The sequence below is a fragment of the Lynx rufus genome, unplaced genomic scaffold (assembly GCF_022079265.1).
Source record: "Lynx rufus isolate CCGP_SWC_20201006 ecotype Redwood Valley unplaced genomic scaffold, mLynRuf1.p SCAF_18, whole genome shotgun sequence".
NCBI lineage: Eukaryota > Metazoa > Chordata > Mammalia > Carnivora > Felidae > Lynx > Lynx rufus.
The window spans coordinates 24,896,047-24,921,706 of record NW_025814832.1 but is presented as its reverse complement, the minus strand read 5'-3'; the positions used below and the strand labels follow the sequence as shown (position 1 = coordinate 24,921,706).

At 42.0% G+C, this 25,660-nt stretch overlaps 1 protein-coding gene and 1 non-coding gene across 2 annotated transcripts in view; both read left to right on the top strand.

The window, feature by feature from the left end:
• The first annotated feature begins 15,176 nt into the window (after window positions 1-15,176).
• On the top strand, window positions 15,177-15,307 carry LOC124513646 (small nucleolar RNA SNORA31). The gene has a single exon (XR_006962475.1). It is a non-coding gene; the product is annotated as a small nucleolar RNA SNORA31 (small nucleolar RNA).
• A 2,491-nt stretch (window positions 15,308-17,798) lies between these two features.
• NPEPPS (aminopeptidase puromycin sensitive) overlaps window positions 17,799-25,660 on the top strand; it is a 94,559-nt gene continuing 86,697 nt past the window's right edge. The window contains exon 1 of the mRNA XM_047081145.1: window positions 17,799-18,186. Coding sequence (XP_046937101.1) covers window positions 17,935-18,186 — 252 coding nt within the window. The 5' untranslated portion in view covers window positions 17,799-17,934. The remainder of the gene's footprint in view (window positions 18,187-25,660) is intronic.

The window sequence follows — 25,660 nt, the reverse complement described above, 5'->3', positions numbered from 1 at the left end:
TCCTAGACTTCACAGACTGTTGGACGCATCCTTCATTAGCCAAAGCTGATAGATGGGAACATACTAGCTTTTTCTACAGAAAATTAATAGAAACGTAGTAAGAACTATAAGAACAAGAAAGAACTTTATTTTTATTATTTATTAAATTTTTTTTTAATGTTTATCCATTCTTGAGGTAGAGAGGCAGAGCGTGAGTGGGGGAGGGGCAGAGAAGAGGGGGACACAACTCAAAGCAGGCTCCAGGTTCTGTGCTGTGAGCGACATGGGGCTGGAACCCACAGACCGAGAGATCATGACCTGAGCCAAAGTGTGGCGCTCAACCAACTGAGCCGCCCAGGCACCCCTGGAAAGAATTTTAGAGATGATCTAGTCCAACACTCAACTTTACAGATGAAGAAACTAAAGACTGAGAGGTTCTAGAGACAAATAAAAGGATTTGGGTGGTGCTGCTGGAAAACCAAGAGATTGTGGTGACCATCAAGAGAAAATGACGTCTGTTAGTAAGTTTTCAATATTTAAACGAGGAGCGCCTGGGTGGCTCAATTGGTTGAGCGTTCAACTCCTGATCTCAGCTCAGGTCTTGATCTTAAGTCCCGTGATAGGCGCTGCGCCGGGAGTGAAGCCTATTTTTTTTTTTTTTTTAATGAAATTTTGGGGCGTTTGGGTGGCTCAGTCGATTACGCATCCAGCTTTGGCTTAGGTCATGCTCTCACGGTTTGGCTCTCACGGGATGGAGTTCGAACCCCATCCCCGTCTCTGTGCTAACAGCTCAGACAGAGCCTGGAGCCTGCTTCAGATTCTGTCTCCCTCTCTCTCAGTTCCTCCCCGTCTCACGCCCTGTCTCTCTTTCTCTTTCAAAAATAAGTAAACAGTGAAAAAAAGTTTTTAAATGAAATTTAAATTAAACAGGTGAGGAAAACTCATCTGAACTGTGTGTTAGGGAAGAGCAAAATGGGGACTCAAGCTCTAGTCTTACTGTTCCAGCCATTCTTTACTTTTTTTTTAAATTTATTTATTTATTTTGAGAGAGAGAGCAAGGACGAGCAGGGGAGGGGCAGAGAAAGGAGAGAGAGAGAGAGAGAGAGAGAGAGAGAGAATCCCAAGCAGGCTCTGTGCTAATGTGGGGCTTGATCTCATGAACTGTGAGATCATGACCTGAGTCAAAATCAAGAGTTGGACACTTAACCAACTGAGCCACCCAGGTGCCCTTGCTTTTTAAAACATTTTTATTTTATTTTTTATTTTTAAGTAATCTCCACACCCAGTGTGGGGCTTGAACTTACAACCCAAAGATCAAGAATCACATACTCCCCTGAATGAGCCAGTCAGGCGCCCCTTAAGGTTTTATTTTTAAGTAATCTCTACACCCAACAGGGGGCTTGAACTCATAACTTTGAGATTGAGTCGCGTACTCTCCAGCCATTCTTTGCATTGAATTACATCAATCAGCTCTGGAGTTTACAGAAGAAGATCATGAGAAGATGAGAAAAGAATGCCTGCTCTAAGTCAAGCCAGCTTGGGCTCTTGTACGGGTTCTACCAGTTACCAGCCACTGAGATCGCAGGAAATCAGTTAATCCAAGTGTTTCTGTTTTCCAAAACGAGAATAGTAACATCTGCTTCAAATGATATTTGGGGGTGTAAGTGAAAGAATACATAGTATAAAGTGTACAGCAATTCACCAAAGCAATAAGAATGGCCAATAGGAAAAGAACACCGAAACTTCTTCCTGACCATGAATCAAAGAAATGCAAAATAAAGAGCAACGAGGTACCACTTTCACCCACCAAATTGGCAAAGATGAAAACAAAGCTAATAACACTGGACGGGAGGGGTGGAAGCAGATATTCTCATAGATTGCCGAAAGGAGTGTCAATTGATACATTTCTGGAGGTCAGTTCGGCAATGTGTATTAAGAACTTTAAAAATGTTCCTGCTCTGGGGGCACCTGGCTGGTTCAGTTGCGGGAGCGTGTGTCTCTTGATCTCAGGGTCATGAGTTTGAGCCCCACGTTGGCTGTAGAGATTACTACAAAAAATAAATAAACTTAAAATAAAAATAAATAAAATCTTTAGCAGAAAAGTCTATGCTCTCTGATTCAGGGTTTTACTCTAGGTATTTTGCCTAAAGAAACAATTACACGTGTGGAGTTTTTGTTCATATAGATGCTTTATAGGATAGGAAGAAATACAGTAAGGATGAGTTCTCACAACTTTCCTCTTTCCTACACGGTAAGAAGAATGCTTTGTTGCTAGATGAGTAGGTCCTGGAGAAAATTAGATACAGCTTCGATTTAATTGACATTGAAGGCAGATATTTACAGGAACGTGAGAGGAATTTTATCAGAACATTTTAAGAGGGAGGAAGACATGATGGGGAAAGGAAGGAAGGGAAGGTGGAAACAGGAAAAAAGGGGCTGGCTGAGAGAAGCTTCAAATAATTGTCCTATGTGTGAGGTATTAAGAGACAGGAGAGAGAAGAGAGGATTCTGAGAAGTGCTTATTAATGCTAATTAATTATGTCTTATTAATGCAAGGTTTTATCTTGAGAGAGTCAAAATTTACTTTTTCTTTTCTTAAAAAAATTTGTTTTAATTTTATTTTTTTTAATGTTTATTTATTTCTGAGACAGAGAGAGACAGAGCATGAGCGGGGGAGGGGCAGAGAGAGAGGGAGACACAGAATCCGAAGCAGCCTCCAGACTCTGAGCTGTCAGCACAGAGCCCGACGCAGGGCTCGAACTCACAGACTGCGAGATCATGACCTGAGCGGAAGCCAGATGCTCAACCGACTGGGTGCTCAACCCAGGCACCCCAAATTTGTTTTAAGTAATTTCTACACCCAATGTGGGGCTCAAATTCATGATCCTGAGATTAAGAAATCTCATGCTCTTCTGACTGAACCAGCCAGGCACCCCTTTCTTTTTTCTTTATTCTCATTCTCTCTCTCTCTCTCTCTCTTCTCTTCTTCTTTGTCATCCTCCTTTTCTCTTATTATTCTTTTTCTTTTTCATTTATTTTTAAAATATTTATTTATTTATTTATTTATTTATTTATTTGAGAGAGTGAGAGAACACAAGTAGGGGAGGGAGAAGGGCAGAGGGAGAGGGAGAGAGAGAATCCCAAGCAGGCTCTGTGAGGTCAGTGCACAGCCAGACATGGGGGTTCAACTCACAAAATTGTGAGATTATGTCCTGAGCTGAAATCGAAAGTTGAACGCCCAACCAACTGAGCCACCCAGGTGCCCCCTTTTTCTTTTCAAAAATTTTTTAAAAATGTTTTATTTAGTTTGACTGAGAGAGAGAGACAGAGCATGAGCAGGGGAGGGGTAGAGAGAGAGGGAGACACAGAATCCGAAGCAGGCTCCAGGCTCTGAGCTGTCAGCACAGAGCCTGGTGCGGGGCTCGAACTCACAGACCGCAAGATCATGACCTGAGCCGAAGTTGGACACTCACCTGACTGAGCCACCCAGGCGCCCCTTTAATTGTTGGAGTGATGTTTCTTTAAAATCTTAGCTTGGGCTATTATCAGCTTGGTTTTACGTGGATCATATCTAAAACAGCAAAAATAATTAGAAACACTCTAAATATCCAGGAATAGGAAATTAGTTAAGTAAATTAACTAATCTATAGATTAACAGATTAAATTAAGATGTGATCATCTACAGTCATTAAGTCATACTGAAGAATATTTAATAGCATGAGTACATGAATAACATATTAAGCAAAATATATTATGATCCCAGTATGGTGTGCATGCATGTATGTGTGTGTGTGTGTGTGTGTGTGTAATGTATATGTGCATAGAAAAAAGATAGGAAGACAGTATACCAAATGTTAACAGTGATATTTATGGAATTACCAATTATTTGATATTTATGGAATTACTGGTTATTTTTGTTTTCTTTTTTTTTTTTTTAAGATTTTATTTTTGAGTAATCTCTACACCCAATGTGGAGTTCGAACTTAAGACCCTGAGATCAAGAGTCACATGCTCTACTGACTGAGCCAGCCAGGTGCACCCTATTTTTGTTTTCTTTTTCTTTTTTAAAAATTTGTTAATGTTTATTTTTTAAAGACAGAGAGATTGAGAGGGAGAGAAAGAGAGAGAACACGATCAGGGGAGGGGCAAAGAGAGAGGGAGACACAGAATCAGTAGCAGGATCCAGGCTCTGAGCTGTCAGCACAAAGCCCGATGCGGGGCTCAAACTCACGAATTGTGAGATCATGACCTGAGGCAAAGTTGGATGTTTAATCGACTGAGTCTCACCCAGGTGCCCCCTGCCATTTTTGTTTTCTTAATGCTCATCTAAATTCTCTTAATTCACTGTGTTGATCAAGCAATTCTTTTATAAACAGAAACACCCTCACAGTAACCTTTGCTTTTGATTTTTTTTAACGTTTATTTATTTTTGAGACAGAGACAGAGCATGAACAGGGGAGGAGCAGAGAGAGAGGGAGACACAGAATCCGAAACAGGCTCCAGGCTCTGAGCCATCAGCCCAGAGCCTGACGCGGGGCTCGAACTCATGGACCATGAGATCATGACCCTAGCCGAAGTCAGATGCTTAACCGACCAAGCCACCCAGGCACCCCTGCTTTTGTTTTTTTTTTTTTTCAATATATGAAATTATTGTCAAATTAGTTTCCATACAACACCCAGTGCTCATCCCAAAAGGTGCCCTCCTCAATACCCATCACCCACCCTCCCCTCCCTCCCACTCCCCATCAACCCTCAGTTTGTTCTCAGTTTTTAAGAGTCTCTTATGCTTTGGCTCTCTCCCACTCTAACCTCTTTTTTTTTTCCTTCCCCTCCCCCATGGGTTTCTGTTAAGTTTCTCAGGATCCACATAAGAGTGAAAACATATGGTATCTGTCTTTCTCTGTATAGCTTATTTCACTTAGCATCACACTCTCCAGTTCCATCCACGTTGCTACAAAGGGCCATATTTCATTCTTTCTCATTGCCACGTAGTACTCCATTGTGTATATAAACCACAATTTCTTTATCCATTCATCAGTTGATGGACATTTAGGCTCTTTCCATAATTTGGCTATTGTTGAGAGTGCTGCTATAAACATTGGGGTACAAGTGCCCCTATGCATCAGTACTCCTGTATCCCTTGGGTAAATTCCTAGCAGGCACCCCTGCTTTTGAAAGTGAGTAGCACAAGAACCACACAGCTTCTAGAAAAAATACAGAAAAATATCACTGCAAGCTTGAAGGAAGCACAGATTTCTTGGCAGAACACTAAAAGCACTAAACATAAAAGAAAAAATTGAAAAATTGGACTTCATCAAAATTAAAAATGTCTACTCATCAAAAAACACCATTAAGAAAATGAGTAGACAAATGACAGGGAAAAATATTCATGGTATATTTACTTGACCAAGGATTCATACCCAGATAATACAAGGAATGCCTAAAAACCAACAACAAAAAAAGATGAACTACCCAATTAAAAAACGGTCAAAAGACTTAAGCAGACACCACAAAAAAAGAAACATAAATGGCCAATAAGCCATGAAAGGGTACTTATGGTAAATGCTGTATCACCCAGATTTTTCTTTTGGAACGAAGGACTTATTCTTCAGGTGTTGAAAGGCTGCCAATAGACAGCCTTCGACTGTCCAGTCCATCTCAATGATTGATTGCCTCAGCTGAAGAGCCCTGACTTGCCTAAGGTCATTCTTTCTTTACACAGTGGCCTGTATCCAATGACAAATCAACATGGAGGTATAAAGGCCTAGCCACTTGCTCAAACTCATAACATTTTTGAAGGGTCATCCCAGTTTCAGTGCTCTCTGTAGGGTCAGCTGAAGCCTCTGAGACTACATCATAGCTCGCCTTTCCTCTTCCCAATCATCCTTTTGCCTTCCACACTATAGGTGTTGAACCCAAGTGCACTCCCAAAAAAATCCTCCTGCTGACTAATCTCCCTCTCGGAGTCGGCTTCCAAGGGAACCCCAACTGTGACAATGCTCAACATCAGTAATCATCAGGAAAATGCAAATTAAAATCATAAGGAGATGCCATTTCACATCCACTAGAAGGGCTTTGAAGAAAGACTGACAACACCAAATGCTGATGAAGATATGGAAAAACTGGAGCTCTCATACAGTGGTGGTGGGCCTGTAAAATGGTACAACCACGTTGGAGAATTGTTTGGCAGCTTCTTAGAAGGTCAAATACACACTTAACCTATGACTATTCTTAAGTATGTACCCAAGAGAAATGAGGACATGTAGCCATAAGATTGTACAAGAATGCTCATAGGTAGCCTTAGTTATAATAGCCCCAAAACTGGAAATAAACCACACGTCTATCAATAAGAGAATGGATAAATAAACTGCAGTCCTATAATACTACTCAGCAGTATGTAGGGATGAACCATTGATATGTACAACATGTTAGATCAAAAACATTGTTGTATAAAAAAAAAAAGGGGCGCCTGGGTGGCGCAGTCGGTTAAGCGTCCGACTTCAGCCAGGTCACGATCTCCCGGTCCGTGAGTTCGAGCCCCGCGTCAGGCTCTGGGCTGATGGCTCGGAGCCTGGAGCCTGTTTCCGATTCTGTGTCTCCCTCTCTCTCTGCCCCTCCCCCATTCATGCTCTGTCTCTCTCTGTCCCAAAAATAAAATAAACGTTGAAAAAAAAATTAAAAAAAAAAAAAGCCATAAGCGCGCACACACACACACACACACACAGACACACACACACACACACACCCCAAACACATATTGACTGATTCCATTGATATGAAGTACAAGAATAGGCAAAACAAATCTATGGTGATAGAAATCAGAAAGTAATTGCTTGGGTGAAGTGGGGTCAGGGGTGGAGATTGACTGAAGGGGCCATGAGGAAACTTTCCGGGGTGATGAAAATATTCTTTATCTTATTTTGTGTGGTGGTTATATAGTGGTTACAATTGTCAATAGGCACTGACCTGCACACTTATGATTTATCCATTTTACTGTATGTAGATTATATTTTTAAAAAAGCTTACGTACACAAAGAGTAGCACAGACACACTCAACAAATGTTTAATGAACAAACGGAGATGATTTTTCTAAGGAAACCAAATTATTAATAATCATAGAAAAGATTTCCTTCTCCTGGGTTATGGTAAAATGTGAGAGTCTCTTGGGATACCCCTTGATTAAAAGCTTGTGAATATTTATTCTTCACGGCAGTTTTTTTCCTCCCCCCATTAAAATGGGTAAGCTTTGATATCTACAGGAGTGGCAGAATCAGGTCTATGATGTCTGTCTGCATCATTTGCAGGTGAGTGGAAACACTAAAAGTATTATCAAGATAGTAACAGCGGTGAGAGAAAGAAGTTAAAAACCATCACTGGTTTCCCAGGGAGGTAGATCAGCATTTGGCTGCTTTTCCATATAATCCTGCCAACATCACTTTCAAAGCAATTTCTCTTATAAAATATGGCACAATCACCACCCTATTTTAAACATGGGTACTTAATCTCAAAAAAAAAAGTATTTAAAGTATTTGAAAGGTTTCAAGAGACGAGCTAAGGTTTATGGAGCCAGCTGATGTTAACCTATGCTGTTTTGCACTAAGGTTAATACCCTGGGGTACAGGAAAATTAAAGGGGAGACAGAGACTCCTTCTGGGGGTTTCATAGCCTAAAAAAGTAAACACGACAGAATGCCAATCGACTCTCAAGAAAAAGATTTTCGCAAACATGCAAAGCTATTTTAAAATTCTCTTTTATAAAATCAAACAGTTCAAAAGCCATTGGCTGCCATCTTCAAAATCTGAAAGTAGATACTTGGTGGGGTTGCCAGATTCGGCAAATAAAAATATAGGATGTTCAATTAAATTTGACTTCCCGATAAAACAATGAACAGTTTTTAATAGAAGCGTTCCCTCCAAATATTGCATATTTTTAGTATGAGCACGTCTCATGAAATATTTGAGACATATTTATACTAAAAAGCTATGTATTATCTGAAGATCAAATTTAACTAGGCATCCCGTACTTCATCCAGCAACGCTGAGTGCTACTTCTCTGCAGGACAAGAGGCCCCACCAGGCTGAGGGGGATGAGCCTTTGCGGTTAGTACATGGAATTACAAGGTTAACGATGGTTATGGTAAAAGAAGAACTGAACCTTTCTTTTTAATGTTTATTTATTTTTGAGATAGAGAGAGCACAAGCAGGGGAGGGGCAGACAGAGAGGGGGACAGAGGATCCCAAGCAGGCTCTGCACTGATAGCAGAGAGCCCTATGCGGAGCTTGAATTTGCAAACCATGAGACCATGACCTGAGCTGAGGTCAGACGCTTAACTGACTGAACCACCCAGGTGCCCTTCTTTTCTTTTCTCTTTTCTTTTCTTTTCTTTCTTTAAATATTTATTCTCATCTAATCTGAAGGAATGGCACAACTTTATTTTTGTTGTTGTTGTTAGTTAATTTATTTAGAGAGAGAGCGCAAGCAGGCGAAGGGCAGAGAGAGAGGGAGACACAGAACCCAAAGCAGGCTCCAGGCTCTGAGCGGTCAGCACAGAGCCTGATGTGGGGCTTGAACCCAAAACCGTAAGATCATGACCTGAAGTCAGACACTTAGCCGACTGAGCCACCCAGGTGTCGCCCCCCCCCCATTTCTTTTTTAAAGATTTAAGTAATTTCTGCCCCCAATGTGGGGCTGGAACTCATGCCCCAGAGATCAAGAGTCACATGCTTCACTGACTGAGCCAGCCAGCTGCCCCTGAACCTTTCTTGTGCTCCTGGATTTTTTACTCTGTCACACTGAAAAATATGGTGAAAAGCATTGAAATGTATTTCCAATCTTTTTAAGTGGTAATGAATTGGTTGTACTAAATAAATACACTTGATATTGGAACTCTACGGTTTGTGTAGGGGCTAAGTGCCTAGGATTTACCATATGGATTTATAAACCTAGAGAACTCATTTCCCTTGCTAGGTTTGCTTTTCCTAGTAAGGAATGAACAGACCAGACTTTGTAAAGTGATTTAAAGACTTCCAAATCGCCACATGAAAGTATTTTTTTTTCTAATGAGGTTATTCCCGCACTCCTTTTACTAAAGGATTGTCCACATTGTTTTGCTTTATAAGGCTTCTCTTAGGGGCGCCTGGGTGGCTCAGTCAGTTAATTGTCCGACTTCAGCTCAGGTTATGATCTCCCAGTTTGTGAGTCTGGGCCCTGCATTGGGCTCTGTGTTGACAGCTCGGAGCCCGGAACCTGCTTCAGATTCTGTGTCCCCCTCTCTCTGCCCCACCCCAACTTGTGCTGTGTCTCCCAAAAATGAATAAATGTTAAAATAAAAATTAAAAAAAAAGACTTACATTATGTCAGAGATGTCTCATATACTATGTTTCCAAGAGGAGAGTCTGCTTCTGATGGAGTCTGGGGTACCAGTACTCCAGAGGTGGGTTGCAAACAGCAATACTTCTCTGAGTCTGTTTTAACACTCTTAGGGAGAGCATTCTTTTCAGCATCAGCTGATGCTCTGCAGCACAGGATTCTGTTACCCTCATTTGAGCTGCCTGGTTATTCTAGCAATCAGATCTTTCTGTCTCCTTCCTGTTACCCGGCCTGACACCAGCTATCATGTACCCTCTTTGCCTTGACTCCCAGACACACAATTCTTTCATTTTCTTTAAACTCAAATGCCAGAATATTAGAATTTCTAGGACAGCTACATGGCTGTAACAACAGTAGAGAATATGTGAAATCAGGACTTTTCCTGTAAAATCTAGGACACGTGGTCTCCCCAAGATTTCAACACTTGTCCTCTGACAGTTACCCACAACGGTGAGGATATTTGGAAAGGAGACAGGACTGAGAGTCAGAATTCTTTTCAACATGGCTTTGATCACTGCTTTGCAGTTAACCTTGGGCAAATTACTGCCGCTACCTCTGTCCTGTTTCTGATCCCCTTGAATTTGAAGCCCCCTATACCAAAAAAGCAATAATAATAAAAATAAGCTTAAAGAAAAAAAGAACAGAGCAAAAGGCACTCATCTCTGACTTACTTTGCCTAGCCTTAACATTTGAGTTTGAAACCTGGCGTTTGTAACATTTGAGTTTGAACCTAGAGTTTCTCTTTCTCTTTACCATGAAAGGGGAGAAGTTATGGAAAACAAAGCTCTTAAAGATTTTACCATTTGATTTCCTTGTTTAGGAGAATGAAACTTGCGTCTGCTTTCAGGACTGCCATTTGTCAACTTCAAGTCTGAACCTAACCTGGATAGAGCCATAGTATTCTCATTCCCGGGAAAAAAATGAAAAGGGGTTTATAAATTAAAGAAAGTAATTTACCCCCTTAGACAGTAAGAAAAGTATTTTCTAGGAAATAGTGACTCCTTTTTCTCCACTCAACCTCTTCATTTCCTTTGATCCTGTTACCTCCCCTCCATATACTAATGTCCTCTTAAATTGAGATAAGACAGCAATGAATCACTCTAGCAAAAGTACACAGGACTAAAAAAAGATGCCACAGGGGCACCTGGGTGGCTCAGTCGGTTAAGCAGCCGGCTTCGGCTCAGGTCATGATCTCGCGGTCCGTGAGTTTGAGCCCCACGTCAGGCTCTGTGCTGACAACTCGGAGCCTGGAGCCTGTTTCAGATTCTGTGTCCCCCTCTCTCTGACCCTCCCCCGTTCATGCTCTCTCTCTCTCTGTCTCAAAAATAAATAAACGTTAAAAAAAAAAAAAACAAAGATGCCACATTCTGGCATCTCTTGTCACTGAGACCCATCAGGATAGGGCACAGCAAGAGTTCAGGTTTCCTGATGCAGAGCTCCTAAAACTGTGGTCTCCACTTCATAGTTAATGCATGTTTGGGGCGGCAAAAATATAAATCTCTCTTGAATGTTTGAATTGTGCCTTGTTGCCTAAAGAGTTTTGTCTTTTTTTTTTTTTTCTTTTGGCCTGCCCTAATTCCTGATGTCAGGTCCCTGGGGTATCTGTGATCTGTGCTAGGTCTCATTCTCAGTGAATGTATATTTTATACAGTGTGATCGCACTTTGAGCTAAAATAGATCATATCTAGAAATCGGCTGGTACGGCTTCCTAGGACGAAAGAATGTGAGCAGTTTGAATGCTTTTTGTCTCTTTGGTTTCTTACTGAGTCAATTCACAATACAGAGATGTTACCATATAGATTTATTTGGGGGGGGGGGGGGAAGGCACCATATCCCAAAGGCTAGCCTCCATACTGAGACCATTTTCCCAGAAAATACAGAATATCTGAAAATGAAAGGGACCTAGATGCATAATTTACAGTTTTTCTTCAGCTCTGGAATTACTTGTTTACTGGGGACAAGATGACTTTCAGCTCAGTCCTGTGCATAAGCAGGCCACAAGCCAATTTCTAGCTCTCTCTACACTTTTTAAGTGTTTATTAATCTTGGTTCCTATGCAAATTCTGTAGGGAAGCTGGCAGCAGATTTTTTTCATCCTCACTTATTTAAACTCCAAGATAAATCGCTCCTATAAAATCTCACTCCATAAGATGTGATCCCGCCAGGTTGGCAGGCCTAAATGTCTTGGGTCTCTTTTTTCACCTCACCCTTAACTCAGGGTTGGAAAGAGGTTGAGAGTATTCTCTTTGGTAGGCATGGCATCAGGTATTGAGTGAAGACCAATTCCTTTTTTTTAATGTTTTTATTATTATTATTATTATTTTAGAATTGCAATCTTTTTTAAATTAATGTTTATTTATTTTTGAGAGAGAGAGAGAGAGAGAGAGAGAGAGTGTGTGTGTAAGCAGGGGAGGGGCAGAGAGAGAGGGAGACACAGAATCCAAAGCAGGATCTGAGCCAACAGCACAGAGCCTGACGTGGGGCTCGAATCCACAAACTGTGAGATCGTGACCTGAGCCGAAGATGGGTGCTCAACCAACTGAGCCACCTAGACGCCCCATTGTTTATTTATTTGGGGGGGGTGGAGAGAGAGAGAGAGAGAGAGAGAGAGAGAGCATGAGCTGGGGAGGGGCAGAGAGAGAGGGGGACAGAGGGTCCCAAGCAGCCGGATATGGGGCTTGAACTCACAAACCATGAGATCATGACCTGAGTGGAAATCCGACTCTCAACTGACTGAGTGTCCTGAGTGAGGGCCAACTCTGATGTACATTCTTTTTGTCAGGGATTTAAAAAGCAAACAGAAATAGAGCCAAGGGTGGAGAAACTGAGGCTATCTGACTGTTGCCAAGCTGCTGAGACTTCTAATCCTCTCAGCTACTCTACCGGGCTGGTTCCCGCTGAGCCCTCACTCATTTTTCTAGATGAGAGGTCAAGGCAACAACATTGCTAAGTCAATTCCAGCATGCCAGCTCCAGAACACTGTAACCTTTAAAGACTTGGGATTCCATGAGAAATGTTGCAGCAGCATTCCAGAGACCTACGCATCAGACACAGACATATGCATTCTCGCCTGCAGCACAGGGTGTTGGTGTTCCTGCTTAACTCATCTTCTTGTGAGACTCTGGTGGCTAATCTCTCCTAAAAGTACAGTCAGAAAGGCTCATCTCAGTATGAAGATCAGCAACAAAGGGCTTGGGTTTAGTCCTGTAGTTGTCAGTCACTCGGGATTGGTAATTAATCCTGGAGTAGTGGCTGGGGAAAAGGAAGCAGAAGTACTGAAGAAAAAAAAAAAGCTGGGAGGAGCTAGAAAAGAAGGAAGGTAGGTGGAAATGTATGACTTTTTCAACTTCCTGATGGAAAGATACCAAAAGAAATAAAACTCCTTCTGACTCTGAGGACCCTTCTTTGGCCATATCTGGATGTATATATGATAATGTCAAATTGCCACCAAATATATATAAAGTTGACCCTTGAAAAACACAGGTTTGAACTGTGAGGGCCCACTTATACATGGATTTTTTCCCCCATAAATACAGTATTGTAAATGTATTTTCTCTTCCTTATGATTTTCTTAAAACATTTTCCTTTCTTCAGCTTTACTGTAAGAATACAGTATGTAATACATATATAACATACACATTACATGTTAATTGGGGTGCCTGAGTGGCTCAGTTGGTTAAGCATTTGACTCTTGGCTTCGACTCAGGTCATGATCTCACAGTTCATGAGTTCGAGCCCTACATCAGGATTTGTGCTGCCAGTGTGGATTGTGCTAACAGCTCAGGATTTTTTCTTTCCCCCTCTCTCTCTGCCCCTTCCCCACTCATTCTCTCTCCCTCTCTCTCTCTCTTAAAATAAATAAATTAAAAAAAAAAAAACAGGGGCACCTGGGTGGCTCAGTCAGTTAAGCATCTGCCTCTTGACCTCGGCTTCAGGTCATGATCTCCTGGTTTGTGAGCTGGAGCCCCACATCAGGCTCTGCACTGTTGGTGTGGAGCCTGCTTGGGATTCAGTCTCTCCTTCTCCCTGGTCCTCCCCTGCTTATACATGCTCTGTCTCTCAAAATAAATAAACTTAAACACACACACACACACACACACACACACACACACACACACACACACCTGGATGGCTCAGTTGGTTGAGCAGTCAACTTGGGCTCAGGTCATGATCTCGTGGTTCTTGAGTTTGAGCCCCGCAGTGGCCTCTGCGTTGACCATGCAGAGCCTGCTTAGGATTCTCTCTCTCTCCCTTGCCCTCTGCCCCTCCCCAACTTGTGCTATTTCTATCAAAATAAATAAACTTAAATAAACACACACACACGCACACGCACACGCACACGCACACACACACACACACACACTACACGTTAATTGATATCAGTAAGGCTTCCAGTCAACAGTAGGCTATTAGTAGCCAAGTCAGAGTCAAAGAGTTACATGCACTTTCAACTGCACAGGGGTCTGTGCCTCAATCCCTGCCTTTTGCAAAGTTCAGCTGTATTTATATACACATGCAAACATACACATCACCTGTTATACGTAGTATCCATTGGTATAGTATACATTTAAAAGCATATGGAATTAATCTGCTTTCCTTTCATGAAAAACACAGGATGGGTAGATGTACTCCCCACTTTTCCAACAGTCATTCCAACAGCCATTTTATGTTACAAAGAGTCAAAGCTGGGATCTCATGGCATCCAAGCTCCCATGGATTGCTCTCTTTCTTTTTGTGTCCCTGGTGCTTGGAACCCCCTCCCTACCTTCCGCAGGTTAAGACTCATAATAGCGAAATTAGAATTATAATTTCCATGCTTGAAAGTGACATTGAAGGCTTTAATTTCTACGCCAGGGAGGTTACATATTAATAGTTATGCTTAGTTTCGATCTAATATAGTGGGTTTTGTAATGGTCTCCCAAAGTCTTCCACATCTTTCTCTTCCCCTTTCAATGTTCCACAGCCAGGATGTGTTTCCCTCCTCCCTGAATATTTTGGCTTCCTGTCCCAACTCCTTTATATTATCTTTGCTTTAAAACATGTTTTCCAATGATTTACGTTTGTTCGACATATCATTTCTCCCAGCTCTTTATCTAGCATTCCTGCTATGAAGACCATACTGACATTAAGAACATGATAGACTTCTTTTAGAAATTCCTAACCCACAGGTAACATAATATTTTTCTTCGAGAAAAGCATTCATCATGCACTTGTCTCCTTTCCGAATGGGGAAACTGAAGCACGGAAATTGTAAGACTTGCTCCAGGCCATAGACAAAGTCAGCGGTAAGATTGGGACTTATGTCCTCAGACTCAGGCTAGTGCCTAAAATCTAAGGACAAAAATGTCTTAGAATGACTTCATTTATTTATTTTTTGAGGTTTATGTACTTATTTAAGTAATCTCTACATCCAATGTGGGGCTTAAACTCAAGACCCCAAGATCAAGAGTTGCACGCTCTACTGACTGAGCCAGCCAAGAGCCCCTAGAATAACTTTGGTGTTTTTTTCTTCCTTCCTTCCTTCCTTCCTTCCTTCCTTCCTTCCTTCCTTCCTTCGTTTCTTTCTTTCTTTCAAGTTTATTTATTTTGATAGAGAGAGAGAGAACGAGTGCAGGAGGGGCAGAGAGAGGGGGGGACAGAGGATCTGAAGCAGGCTCCCTGCCGATAGTAGAGTCCAATGCGGGGTTCTAAGTCTTGAACTGTGAGATTGTGACCTGAGCCAAAGTCAGAGGCTTAACCAACTGAGCCACCCAGATGCCCCTACGTTTTTCTTTCTTAACTTTTTACTGAAGTATATAATTTGCATGGGTTTTGAAATTTAGATCTTCATGCATCTATTTGACAGACCTGGAGCAGTTACTGTCTGCTGCTAAGGTTCTCATTACAGATGTAAGAAAAAAATTGTCCTCACCCTTTCTGTCTAATTGTGGCAGCCACGATTGAATGGGGGAATGGGGGGGGGATTTAGATTTTCAAGGGCTTCCTTAAACAGAAGCCTAGAGATCTGCTAGAAGTAAGGCTAATGACCTTGAGACATTACTGAATCTCCCACCCCCCCACCCCGCCCCATTCCTTCTGAAGCATCGTGGAGAGAAATGAATTTCCAAGAGCCCTCGTGTTCTTCATTTCAGTTATTCCAGAGAGGCCTGCCTGGAGCATATTAGATTGTTAGCCAGTCTTATTTATGAGAACTGTATTCTCATAAATTCTCCCAATTCAACCTTCCATTCCCCAATCCCAACTTATAGGTAGTGAGTATGGCTTCACTCCTGACTTGCTACATTGGAACTTCCTGGGTCATGGGATTAGGGAGAGGGCCAGGTAAGATTCTCTCCTTTTCCCTCAGCAGGGTCACAATTACTGCTACTATGAAGTCTATGGCCCTGGTGATTTTTTTTTAATTGCTTCTGTGATTTTATTAAAAAAAAATGTTGCTTCTAGTCTTAGGTTCACATAGTTTCTCTATAGGGCATATGTCTTGTACAAAAAGGAAAGGCTACAGACTGGATAAAATATTCTCTCTTGATCAATCGGTTAGTTGGGTCAATAACAATTGAGATGTATTTGTTCAGGGCTCAATACCTACAGTTATGAAGGAATTAGAAGTACATCTTGAAAAGATATCCATATAAACAAATTAAAAATATAATTACAGAGCAACAGACGAAATACAAACAAATCAGCAAAAGCCAGTACTTGGGAGCTGACAGGAAAGGGGTTAGAGTTGAGTGGAGTTAGTCAATGAGAGCTTTCTGGAAAAGGTGAGGTTTGAAGGAAGAAGCATGGGTTGGGCAAAAGAGGATAAGGAGGTCTTTCCAGCAATAACGCATGGCAATGGTAGAGAAGAGAGAATGAGTGAACTATAAGGGCCAAATAGTAAACAGGTTAGCTTGCTAAGACTGGAGAATCTATGTTACAGGGTGAGAAAAAACAAATCTAAGGACAGTTCATGGAGAGCCTTAAATGGTTATAAATCAAATTATCTTTAACAGACAAGAGGGAGTTTTATGGGTACTCACATAATGAGAATAACTTTTTAAGAAGCAGAGATACAGACGGACTGGAATAAAACAAAACTGAAGAGTTAGAAAAATAGGGAAGCTGCCGCAAAATTTTTCAGGACAGAAATAAAAATGGATGTGTTCTGCTGCGAATTCTGCCATTTATTAGCTGTATGACAAGTCACTGAATCTATGTGTGTCTGTTTTCTCATCTGTAAAATGGGAAAAATGGGGTCCACCTAAACAGGCTGTTGAAAGGATTAAACGAATTAATATGTGAAAAGTGTGTAGTAAGCGTTCAATACATTATTATTCAGTTACTAGTTAGATTATTAGCATATAACTAAGTTATTACTACTATTATATCCATGACCTAGAGTGGTCATTTGTTCTCTGATGTGCTACTAGAAAATTTAAAGTTACTTAGTTGGCTCCAATATATTTCCATTGTACAGTGCTGGTCTGTATGTCATTCAGCATTTGGGTTTGGAAATCAAGGAGTACTGCATGAGAAGGTTCTATAAAGGAATATGGGGATTATGGATGAATCTCTTTGTCCTTGACACTTTAAAAATACATACTTATATATATGTATAAATACATATTTATATATGATTAATATACATTTCTATTAAAATATATATAACCCCAATTTGTGAGATATCTACAGAACTACTATCTATGGAGGGAACCACAGCTAGTTTAACTTTAAAGAGGACACAACTGGCAAAGGGTCTTTTAGTTTAAAAAAGAAGAAACAAAGATGAAAACGGAAAAAAGATGAAAAACATATCTTACTGTGAACATTAAATCACGGAAACGAAAATCTTCCTAACTTTTGAAATCACTCCCTCAAAGGTCCAAATGGCATTGGTTTAAGTAACCTGGATTATTAAAAGTTTTCTGACAATTTTTTTTTCATAATCATCCCTTCAAGTTGCTGTTTAAAATGACAGGAATAAGTACTGCCAAATAGCCTCCAGTCAGGGCTTTCCGCTGGTCTGGAGGTAAAAATCCAGTTTGGGGTTTTGCTCTGAATTGATATTTTAACATTTTACCCTGATGTACCAGCCAATTGCACAGACTTCAACTTCCAAATGTAGCTGGGGGTGGGGTGTGTGTGTGTGGGGGGGTCCTCACGCGGCTTTCCCTCCGCTTCTCCAACCCTTCTGGGCTCCTTTCGGCTCGCGACGATCCGGCTTTCCCCAGTGGCGCCGACAGGTGCAGCGCGGGGAGCCGCCTTCCGCCCCCAGCACGCGCCCGCGACCCCGCACCCTCCCGCCCAGCCGGCCGCGCCCTCGCCGCTCCGCCCCCTGCCCCGGCGCGCGCGCGCACAGCGGCGGGGGCGCGCCCGGCCGGCGGGGCCGCGCACGCAGCTGCCGCCGCCGCCGCCGCCGCCTCCTTCCCTCCCTGCAGGCCCTCCTCCCCTGCCCTCCCCTCCGCCCCCTTCCCCGTAGGCAGCCCGCCCGCCCGCCCGCACTGCCTCCCTCCCGGCCGCGAGCGCTCCGGCTGGGTCTCTCCCCCGCCCCCCCCCTACCCCAGGCTCCCCGGTCGCTCTCCTCAGGCGGTCGCCCGCGCTCGGTGGATGTGGCTGGCAGCCGCCGCCCCCTCCCTCGCTCGCCGCCTGCTCTTCCTCGGCCCTCCGCCTCCTCCCCTCCTCCTTCTCCTCAGCCGCTCCTCTCGCCGCCGCCTCCACAGCCTGGGCCGCGCCGCGATGCCGGAGAAGAGGCCCTTCGAGCGGCTGCCTGCCGATGTCTCCCCCATCAACTACAGCCTTTGCCTCAAGCCCGACTTGCTGGACTTCACCTTCGAGGGCAAGCTGGAGGCCGCCGCCCAGGTACGGCGACCCTCGGGCGCCGGGGGCGAGCTGCGGGGCAAGCAGTTAGGCCGCGGGCTGGGCTGGGGGCCCGGCCGGGAGGGCGGGCAGGCCGGCGGGCCTGGGCGCTGCGGGCCTGGGGCTGGCGAGGCCGGCTCGGGGAGCGGCGCGCCCCTCTGGGGCGGCCGCGGGGCGCCCCGGCCGATGTGCTCTGCCCTGCTGGGCTGGGGCCCCGGGCCGCGCTGCAGGGAGCGCCGAGGGAGCTGGCGGGCCCTGCCCGAGCGCCCGCACCCCCCCTCCCCACCCCTGCCCCGGGCGAGCACACCTGTGCCGGGCTTCCCCCCGACCCCAGGCCCTTCCTGGCTCGGTAGTGTTCTGGGCGAGGCTGGAGGCTGTTGGGGGAGGCCAGAGGGGTCATGGGAGTCCACGCTCCGTCTCACCCTCCTGACTCAGTTCTTTTCTCTGGTTCTCCCTACGCCCCACGGAGGACACATTGGAAGGGGCGGTCAAATGAGACTCCGACCGCCGCGCGTTAGCGTGGACGGGAGATTCTAGAAGGGGGGGAGAGGGTGCGAAGGAGAATGCTAATCCCGGGCAGCCTTGCTGAGTTCTCCCCGCCTGCTCCGGCCCAGGGGCTGGGTTTCCAAGATGATCCGCCCCCTCCCCCTTCCTCTCAAGTGACAGTGCAGCAGTGACTTTGTTCTCTCCTAACCTCTAGAGAAGCTGAAGGAGGACCCCATCTCCGCTTTTCCTCCCGTCTTCCTAGCTTTGCAGGCTGTGAAGCAGGTGGATTTATTGTTACCGCGATGGTTGCTTAGCAGTAACAGTCCTTTGAAAGAAGCTGTTAGTTTTAGCATACCACTGTTGAAAATATTCCATTACTCTTCATTGCAGTTTTTGGTGAATCATGCCCCCCGCCCCCCACATTATCTTAAGTATTGTTTGATCTTGGAGACTTTTAGTACCGATGCCCTCCAAAGGTCCTGAACAATAGACATTTGTGATATACCATGTTTTATGATGTGTTCTGTGAAGTCTGCGGTGAGAAATGGGAACCGTTTAGCAGTTATCTTTAAAAAGAATGATGGTAAATATATTGTTTTAGTTCTTTCTCTACTGCAGTCAGAGAGGGAAAACCAGTAGGCCTCAAGCTTAAAGAACAGGGTGTATATCGCAGCGAAATGAAAGGAATGTATGGTGCTGGAATGAATTGAAAGTTTGAAGTTGTCTTTGAAAGCTGAGTACTCAGATTGAAAATACATCTAAAAGTGTAGAATTAAAAAGTATACTGTCACATATGAAGTGCTTGTGGGAAAGCACGAGGGCTCTAGGGTCTGGCTGTTTCAAAAGGCAAAGCTTAACCCGTTTGAAAGTCAGGTGATTTAAAAAAATTTCCACTAAGAATATGAATCAGAATGAGTGTATCTTCGGTCTAAATTAGGATTTGAGAGGGTTATTTGGGAGACTGTTTGTTTAAGCCAAGTGACTAGAGTGTTTGATATATATTGGCAGGGGGCAGATGGGAGGGATTGTAAACAGTAGTGTGTCTTGTGACTTGGCAAACCTGGGGGAAGAAGGACCTATGATGAATGAGTTCGCATTATGTGAAAAGACTGAGTTAGATTTAAGAAATCATTTGTTTCCTTACCTCATTAGTTGGCAACGTGGGTTCCGAGTTTTGAGAGGTATGCATGTTTAAGGGAATTTTTCAGAAAAAGACTATCTAAATAAAGATTTTTCAGTGATTGTTAGGAAGTGAAGTGACAGTTCTGTTTAAGTGTTGGGACAGAACAGGATGCAGTGACATGCTTCTCCTTACCGCCTTTCTACTTGCTTTTCCAAAGTGGTGAAAACTGTGTGGAAGACTGCTTTGGGCCATTGAGGGAGCACATGGTAACTAGATATTAATGGGGAATTATGGTACTAGATATTAATGGGGAATTGTTAATTTGATACAAGGAAGTAAATGGATCTTTGTTCGTAACAGGAGCTTTTCAAAGCAATTCTTTCCAGAAATTCTTTGCAGGTTAGGTGGTAACACGAATGAAAGATGGTATGATAGTGACTTGTAACAGGTTTGATTAAAGAATGATTGGACTTTTTAATTGCACACATTGCCACCTTTGGAAGAGGAAAGGAGTTAATGTTGGTAAAAAGTTAGCATTAGTAGTAAAAAGCACATAGTCATGTTTTTGAGATACATGTTTTAGAGCAACAATTGTGGCGTTAGATGGTATCTTATTGTGGAGATCTAAAAATGTGGACAAGATTATTATATCTCTAGAAATCTAGATTTATAACTGGTATTGGGTCAGTTTCCTAACAGTTGGGATCATATTACACAAAGTATGCAAGTTGCTTGGTTGCTTTAGTTGCAAAATTTTATGATAAGCTCAGAGTATTTGTACAGGTTACATATTAGAAGCTTAGTGGATTTTTAACCTGGTCTGGGGTGTGGGCTCCTGGGGAAGGTGAAGAAATTAGTCAACGTGCACCAATTTTAAAAGCAGTTGTCTTTTACATAAGTGAGTGTGGTCTAGGTCAGCAGGTTTTTTTGCAAATGTGTTATCAAGGGCCTAGAGAAATGGGACATTTCTACTACCACTGCCCCCATCCCCCTTTACATTAGGATACTTGAGAGCTTTTGTAGCTATTTCAAATTCTGATTTCTCTTGCTTTGTGGATAATTAATAAAAAATAGATAAGATGTTTATGTGAGTGGCTGCACTTTCTTGTTACTGGTGTATTGTGGTTTATACAGTAATTGGGCTTTCTCTTATGGAAATAGTTAACCTGTGCCAAAGAAATTAACTTCATCCTTCAAGGCCAGAAGTCAGGATATAGTAGACAATCCTTGGTCTTTGCCAACAAAATACTCATGTTGGTGATGACTAAATTGGCACTTAGCGGAGAGTTACAGATATAGTAGTTTGTTTGGCAGGCTAAAACCTGGCACCTAAATGGATGTTATTGTCAACCCTGTGTTATGGAATTTTATGCCCAAATTTTGCATATTTTCTTTAAATTTTTTAATGTTTATTTATTTTTGAGAGAGAGAGAGAGAGAGAGAGGCAGAATGTGAGCAGGGGAGAGGCAAAGGGAGAGGGAGACACAGAATCCCAAGCAGGCTCCAGGCTCTGAGCTGTCAGCACAGAGCCCTATGCGGGGCTTGAACTCACCAATCAAGAGATCATGACCTGAGCCCAAGTTGGATGCTTAACCGACTGAGCCACCCAGGCGCTCTTGCATATTTTCTATGCAGTCATTTTGGTTGTGTTTTACTACTTAAAAAAGTGATAAAATTAATAATTTGTGCAGCATTGTGTGGAATCACTAAATGGTCTTAAGAAATTAAATTGGAAAGATTGGTAATAAGGAACTGAAGTTGTTCAGATTTTCTTTTATTTCTTGAATTATATGTATGAAGAAACACCTAAATATAAGCAGCTTTTATATGTTAAGCTTTATCTACTATCATCTGGCAATGGATTTTGCAGTGAATTTTCCGGATAAATGAAGTTTACCCTTTGAGGCACTTTACACTTAAAAAAAATATTTACTGATTTGGATGGAAATATGCCAAAAATGTATTTTTTTAAAACTCTAGTTTCTTATAATCTAGGTTTGTTGCTTTCCTCTTTTTTAAAATACTGGACATTGTTCTGAACATCTGTCACTGATACTTGTAACCACAGATTTACCCAATTATTACTATAATTTACTACTTTCATATCTATAAAGTCTTTTTGTTTGTTTTTCTTACTGTTAGGTTATTACTTCTTGCTGCTTCTGGTGCCTGGTTGTTGCCGATTGTGCAATTTCTTCCCTCTTCTATTTTATTGAACTTGATCTGAAGAGGTCTAACTAACCAGATAAACAGGCTTTTGTGAGCTTAAAAAGAAATTTCTAAGTGAGAGTTTGATGGACTCTTCTGAGTGAAGGGTATGAGCTTCATTGTATGGACTTTGTATCATCTATTCTGGCTTCTATACAGGCTCTTTTTTTTTTTTTTTTTTTAAACTTCCTGGTTCTGGATAATTGGTGTTGTCCAGTACAACCTGGCCACATGTGATCTTGAGCAGTAAATTATCTATGCAACTTCTCCGAACTTTGCTACATAAATGAGCCTATTCTTATTGGAAGGTAAATCCTACTCTAATCTGTATGTGAGTCAGTGGCAAAGGACTGAGTCTTCCTAGATAGCTGCTTTGTTGCTAACTGGGATTCGTTCTCCAGATCTTGGAGATTCAGTTTTGAACATCATTTAAGTTTGTAGTTCTCAGTTTATTTGACCACTTGTAATCACTTTAAAATTTTACTTTAAATTAGGAAACATTTTATAAATACAGAAGAGTAACTCACCACTCAGATTGAGCAGATATTAATGCTTCCCCCCCCCCCCCCCCGCATTTGCTTCAGACTGTGCACAATGTTTTTTAGGAAATAAAAGGTCACAGATACCACTGAAGTCCATTTCCATCTCTTCCCATCCCTACTCTCAGGGGTAACTTCTCTCTTTAGGTAGGTGAGTATTATTCCTATGTGTATATGTAAGTAGCCACCAACTGTTATTTAAACTTTTATTGCATATGTAAGTAGCCACCAACAACACACAGCAGTGTTCTGTACATTAAAAATTTTTACATTAGTGGTAATGGAAAACATTACTACATTTGACTTTCTGCAACTTGTTCTTGTCAATGTCTCTCATTAAAAAACTTGGCTCAATTTGTGTTTGCTAATTATTTGCTCCTTATTGTCTTTAGAAATTATAGCCCTGTTCTGCAGAAGCAATGATTATTACAGAATTTTAACTATGAAACTGCTTGTGAGGCAAAGTGGCTCAGGCTTCAGACTGATTGGTATTTGGAGTTATTACACTGGAGATTTCCTTTTACTAAAATCTGAGGACTTTGGCAATCAGAAAAAAACCCTCTTGAGTCTTATAGTACCTGGAAGATGTATTTCTGGGTGATTGTAATAAAGACTTATTCAGGAAAAAAAATTATCTCATGTTGCTGCCTTCTTAGCTCATAGGAAACTTCCACTGTAAAAGTGTTACCAGTGGTAACACTGAAAAGCTGTCTTTTCAGTAGAGCTATTAGTGTTTGGTCCAGTTGAAATACAGTCTATATCAAACTTCAAGAAAACTTAACCCTAGGTTTGAAACAAGGAAAGGATATATTATTGTTCCATTCTTTAGTAGAATCAAATGGAGAAGTTGAAAATGAGTTTGTTATCCACACAATATATATGCCAACTTCAGCCTTTTGCTTCTATTTTAAGCTTGTAAATTGTGAAGGTCTTAATGCTGAAATTCCTTTGAATTATTACCCATATTTTTAATAGTGGAACACACAGGTAACATTCACTAACATGGTGATGTTAATATGTGAGAAATCACATACTGAATCATCAGGTCAGTGCTACTGTTGGGAAAGCGTCAAAAAGAGTAGTGTTATATTGTGGTAGTCAAGCACTTAAGTCCACGGAGATATTTTAAACCTTGGGCAGTATATGTATGCTGATACCCATGGTGCTATATAATAGCACATAGTTTTTAAGTTTTATATCATTCTCCTAGGCACTTTATAAACTGTTAGGTGAATGCTGTTAGATGATATTCAGAGTTAACATTTTTATGATTAGAGTGCATTTAATCTTGGTCTCTGTGTCTTTTTTTTTTTTTTTTTTTTAAGTAAACTCTGTGCCCAACGTGGGGCTTGAACTCACAACCCTGTGATCAAGAGTTCCATGTTCTACCAACTGAGCCAGCTGTGTGCTCCTCTGTGTGTGTGTCTTAATAATAACATCTATTAAGTAATTACTGTGTATCAGGCACTAAGGGCTAAAACAAGCACTTTCCATCCTGTTTAAAATGCATGGTCTGATATGAAGCAGAATATACTGTCTGGTTTTTAAAATTTGAGTAGCTTTCTATTATTAAAATAAGTGTTTTTGTTCCTTTGGTTCTTCCCTGCCACCCTGCAAAAAAAATTAGTAGTTATTCAACAAGCAGCTTATAAACAGGTGGGTTTTCCTTCAACACAGGAGAAATTAGAATGTACTGGTAACTGGATGTTGTACACTGTGCCTTTCCAAAGTACGCAAGCAGTTTCCCTCAGAATGTTACAGTAGTAGTGAGATAAATGTCATTTGGCATATGTAGTGTTGTACAGGTATCTTGACATTGGCAGATTAACTGCTTGGCTACCATTAAATTCACCAAAGCTGTTGATGGATGAAAATACGGTTGCCTAGATAAAGATTAAGATGCGTAACTAAACTACTGTTGTCATTCTGTTGGCATAAACTTCAAACTCTGGAAGACTTTTATTCATTCAACTTTTTGGAGACACCTCCCTGCCCCTCACCGCAGCCTCATTAAGTGCTTCATTTCTCTGTTTCTGAATTTTTTTAAAGTCACTTTATAAATAGGCAAAGTTTTGTTTGTTTGTTTGTTTGTTTTTGTTCAGATGTGTTATTAAATGGCCAGTTGGGACACAAAAGTTTTACTGCTGTTTAGGAATGTTCCTGGTGTGGGATTCCAGGGTGGCTCAGGCGGTTAAGAGTCCAAGTCTTGGTTTCGGCTCAGGTCATGATCTCACTGTTCCTGGGATCAAGCCCTGCATCCATCTCCAAGTGGAAAGCAAGGAGCCTGTTTGGGATTCTCTATCTTCCTCTCTCTCTGCTCTTCCCCCCCACCTTGAGAGAAACAGAGAGCATGCTCGTTCTCTCCGTCAAAATGAATAAGTAGGGGCACTTGGGTGGCTCAGTTGGTTAAACGGTCTGACTTTGGCTCTGGTCATGATCTCATGGCTTGTGAGTTTGAGCCCCACATAGGGCTCCGTTTTGACAGCTCAGAGCCTGGAGCCTGCTTCGGATTCTCTCTCTCTCTACCCATCCTCCCCCCTCTCTCTCAAAAATAAATGAGTATTAAAAAAGGGAACGATATGATCTTGGTGAAGTAAATGGTATGAAGGAATATTACCACTCGCAAAATTTATTATGTATGTGTGTGTTTATTTTAAGATTTTATTTTTAATTAGTCTCTACACCCAATGTGGGGCTGGAACTCACGACCCCAGGATCAAGAGTCGCATACTCTGCTGACTGAGCCAGCCAGTTGCCTCTACCACTTGAAAATTTTTTTTAAAGTTCAGTAAATGATATTTTTGTTTAGAAACGGACTTATGAAAAGGATTTTTTAAAAACTAAGCTCTATACCCATCGTGGGGCTTGAACTCAGGACCCCAAGAATACGAGTCTCATATTTTACCAACTGAGCAAGTCAAGCCCCTGGAAAGGATTGTTTTTAATGAGCCAAAATAGTTTCATGTTATATATTAGAGATTTTGACAGTGTGTTACAGGCTTGATAACATACTGTCTAATTTAGGTTAGATAATTTTAGCTTGAGATTAATCATGTTTATTAGTTATTAATAAAATGATTATGGTATAGCTTTTCCCTACAGATATTACACTACTCTCTTG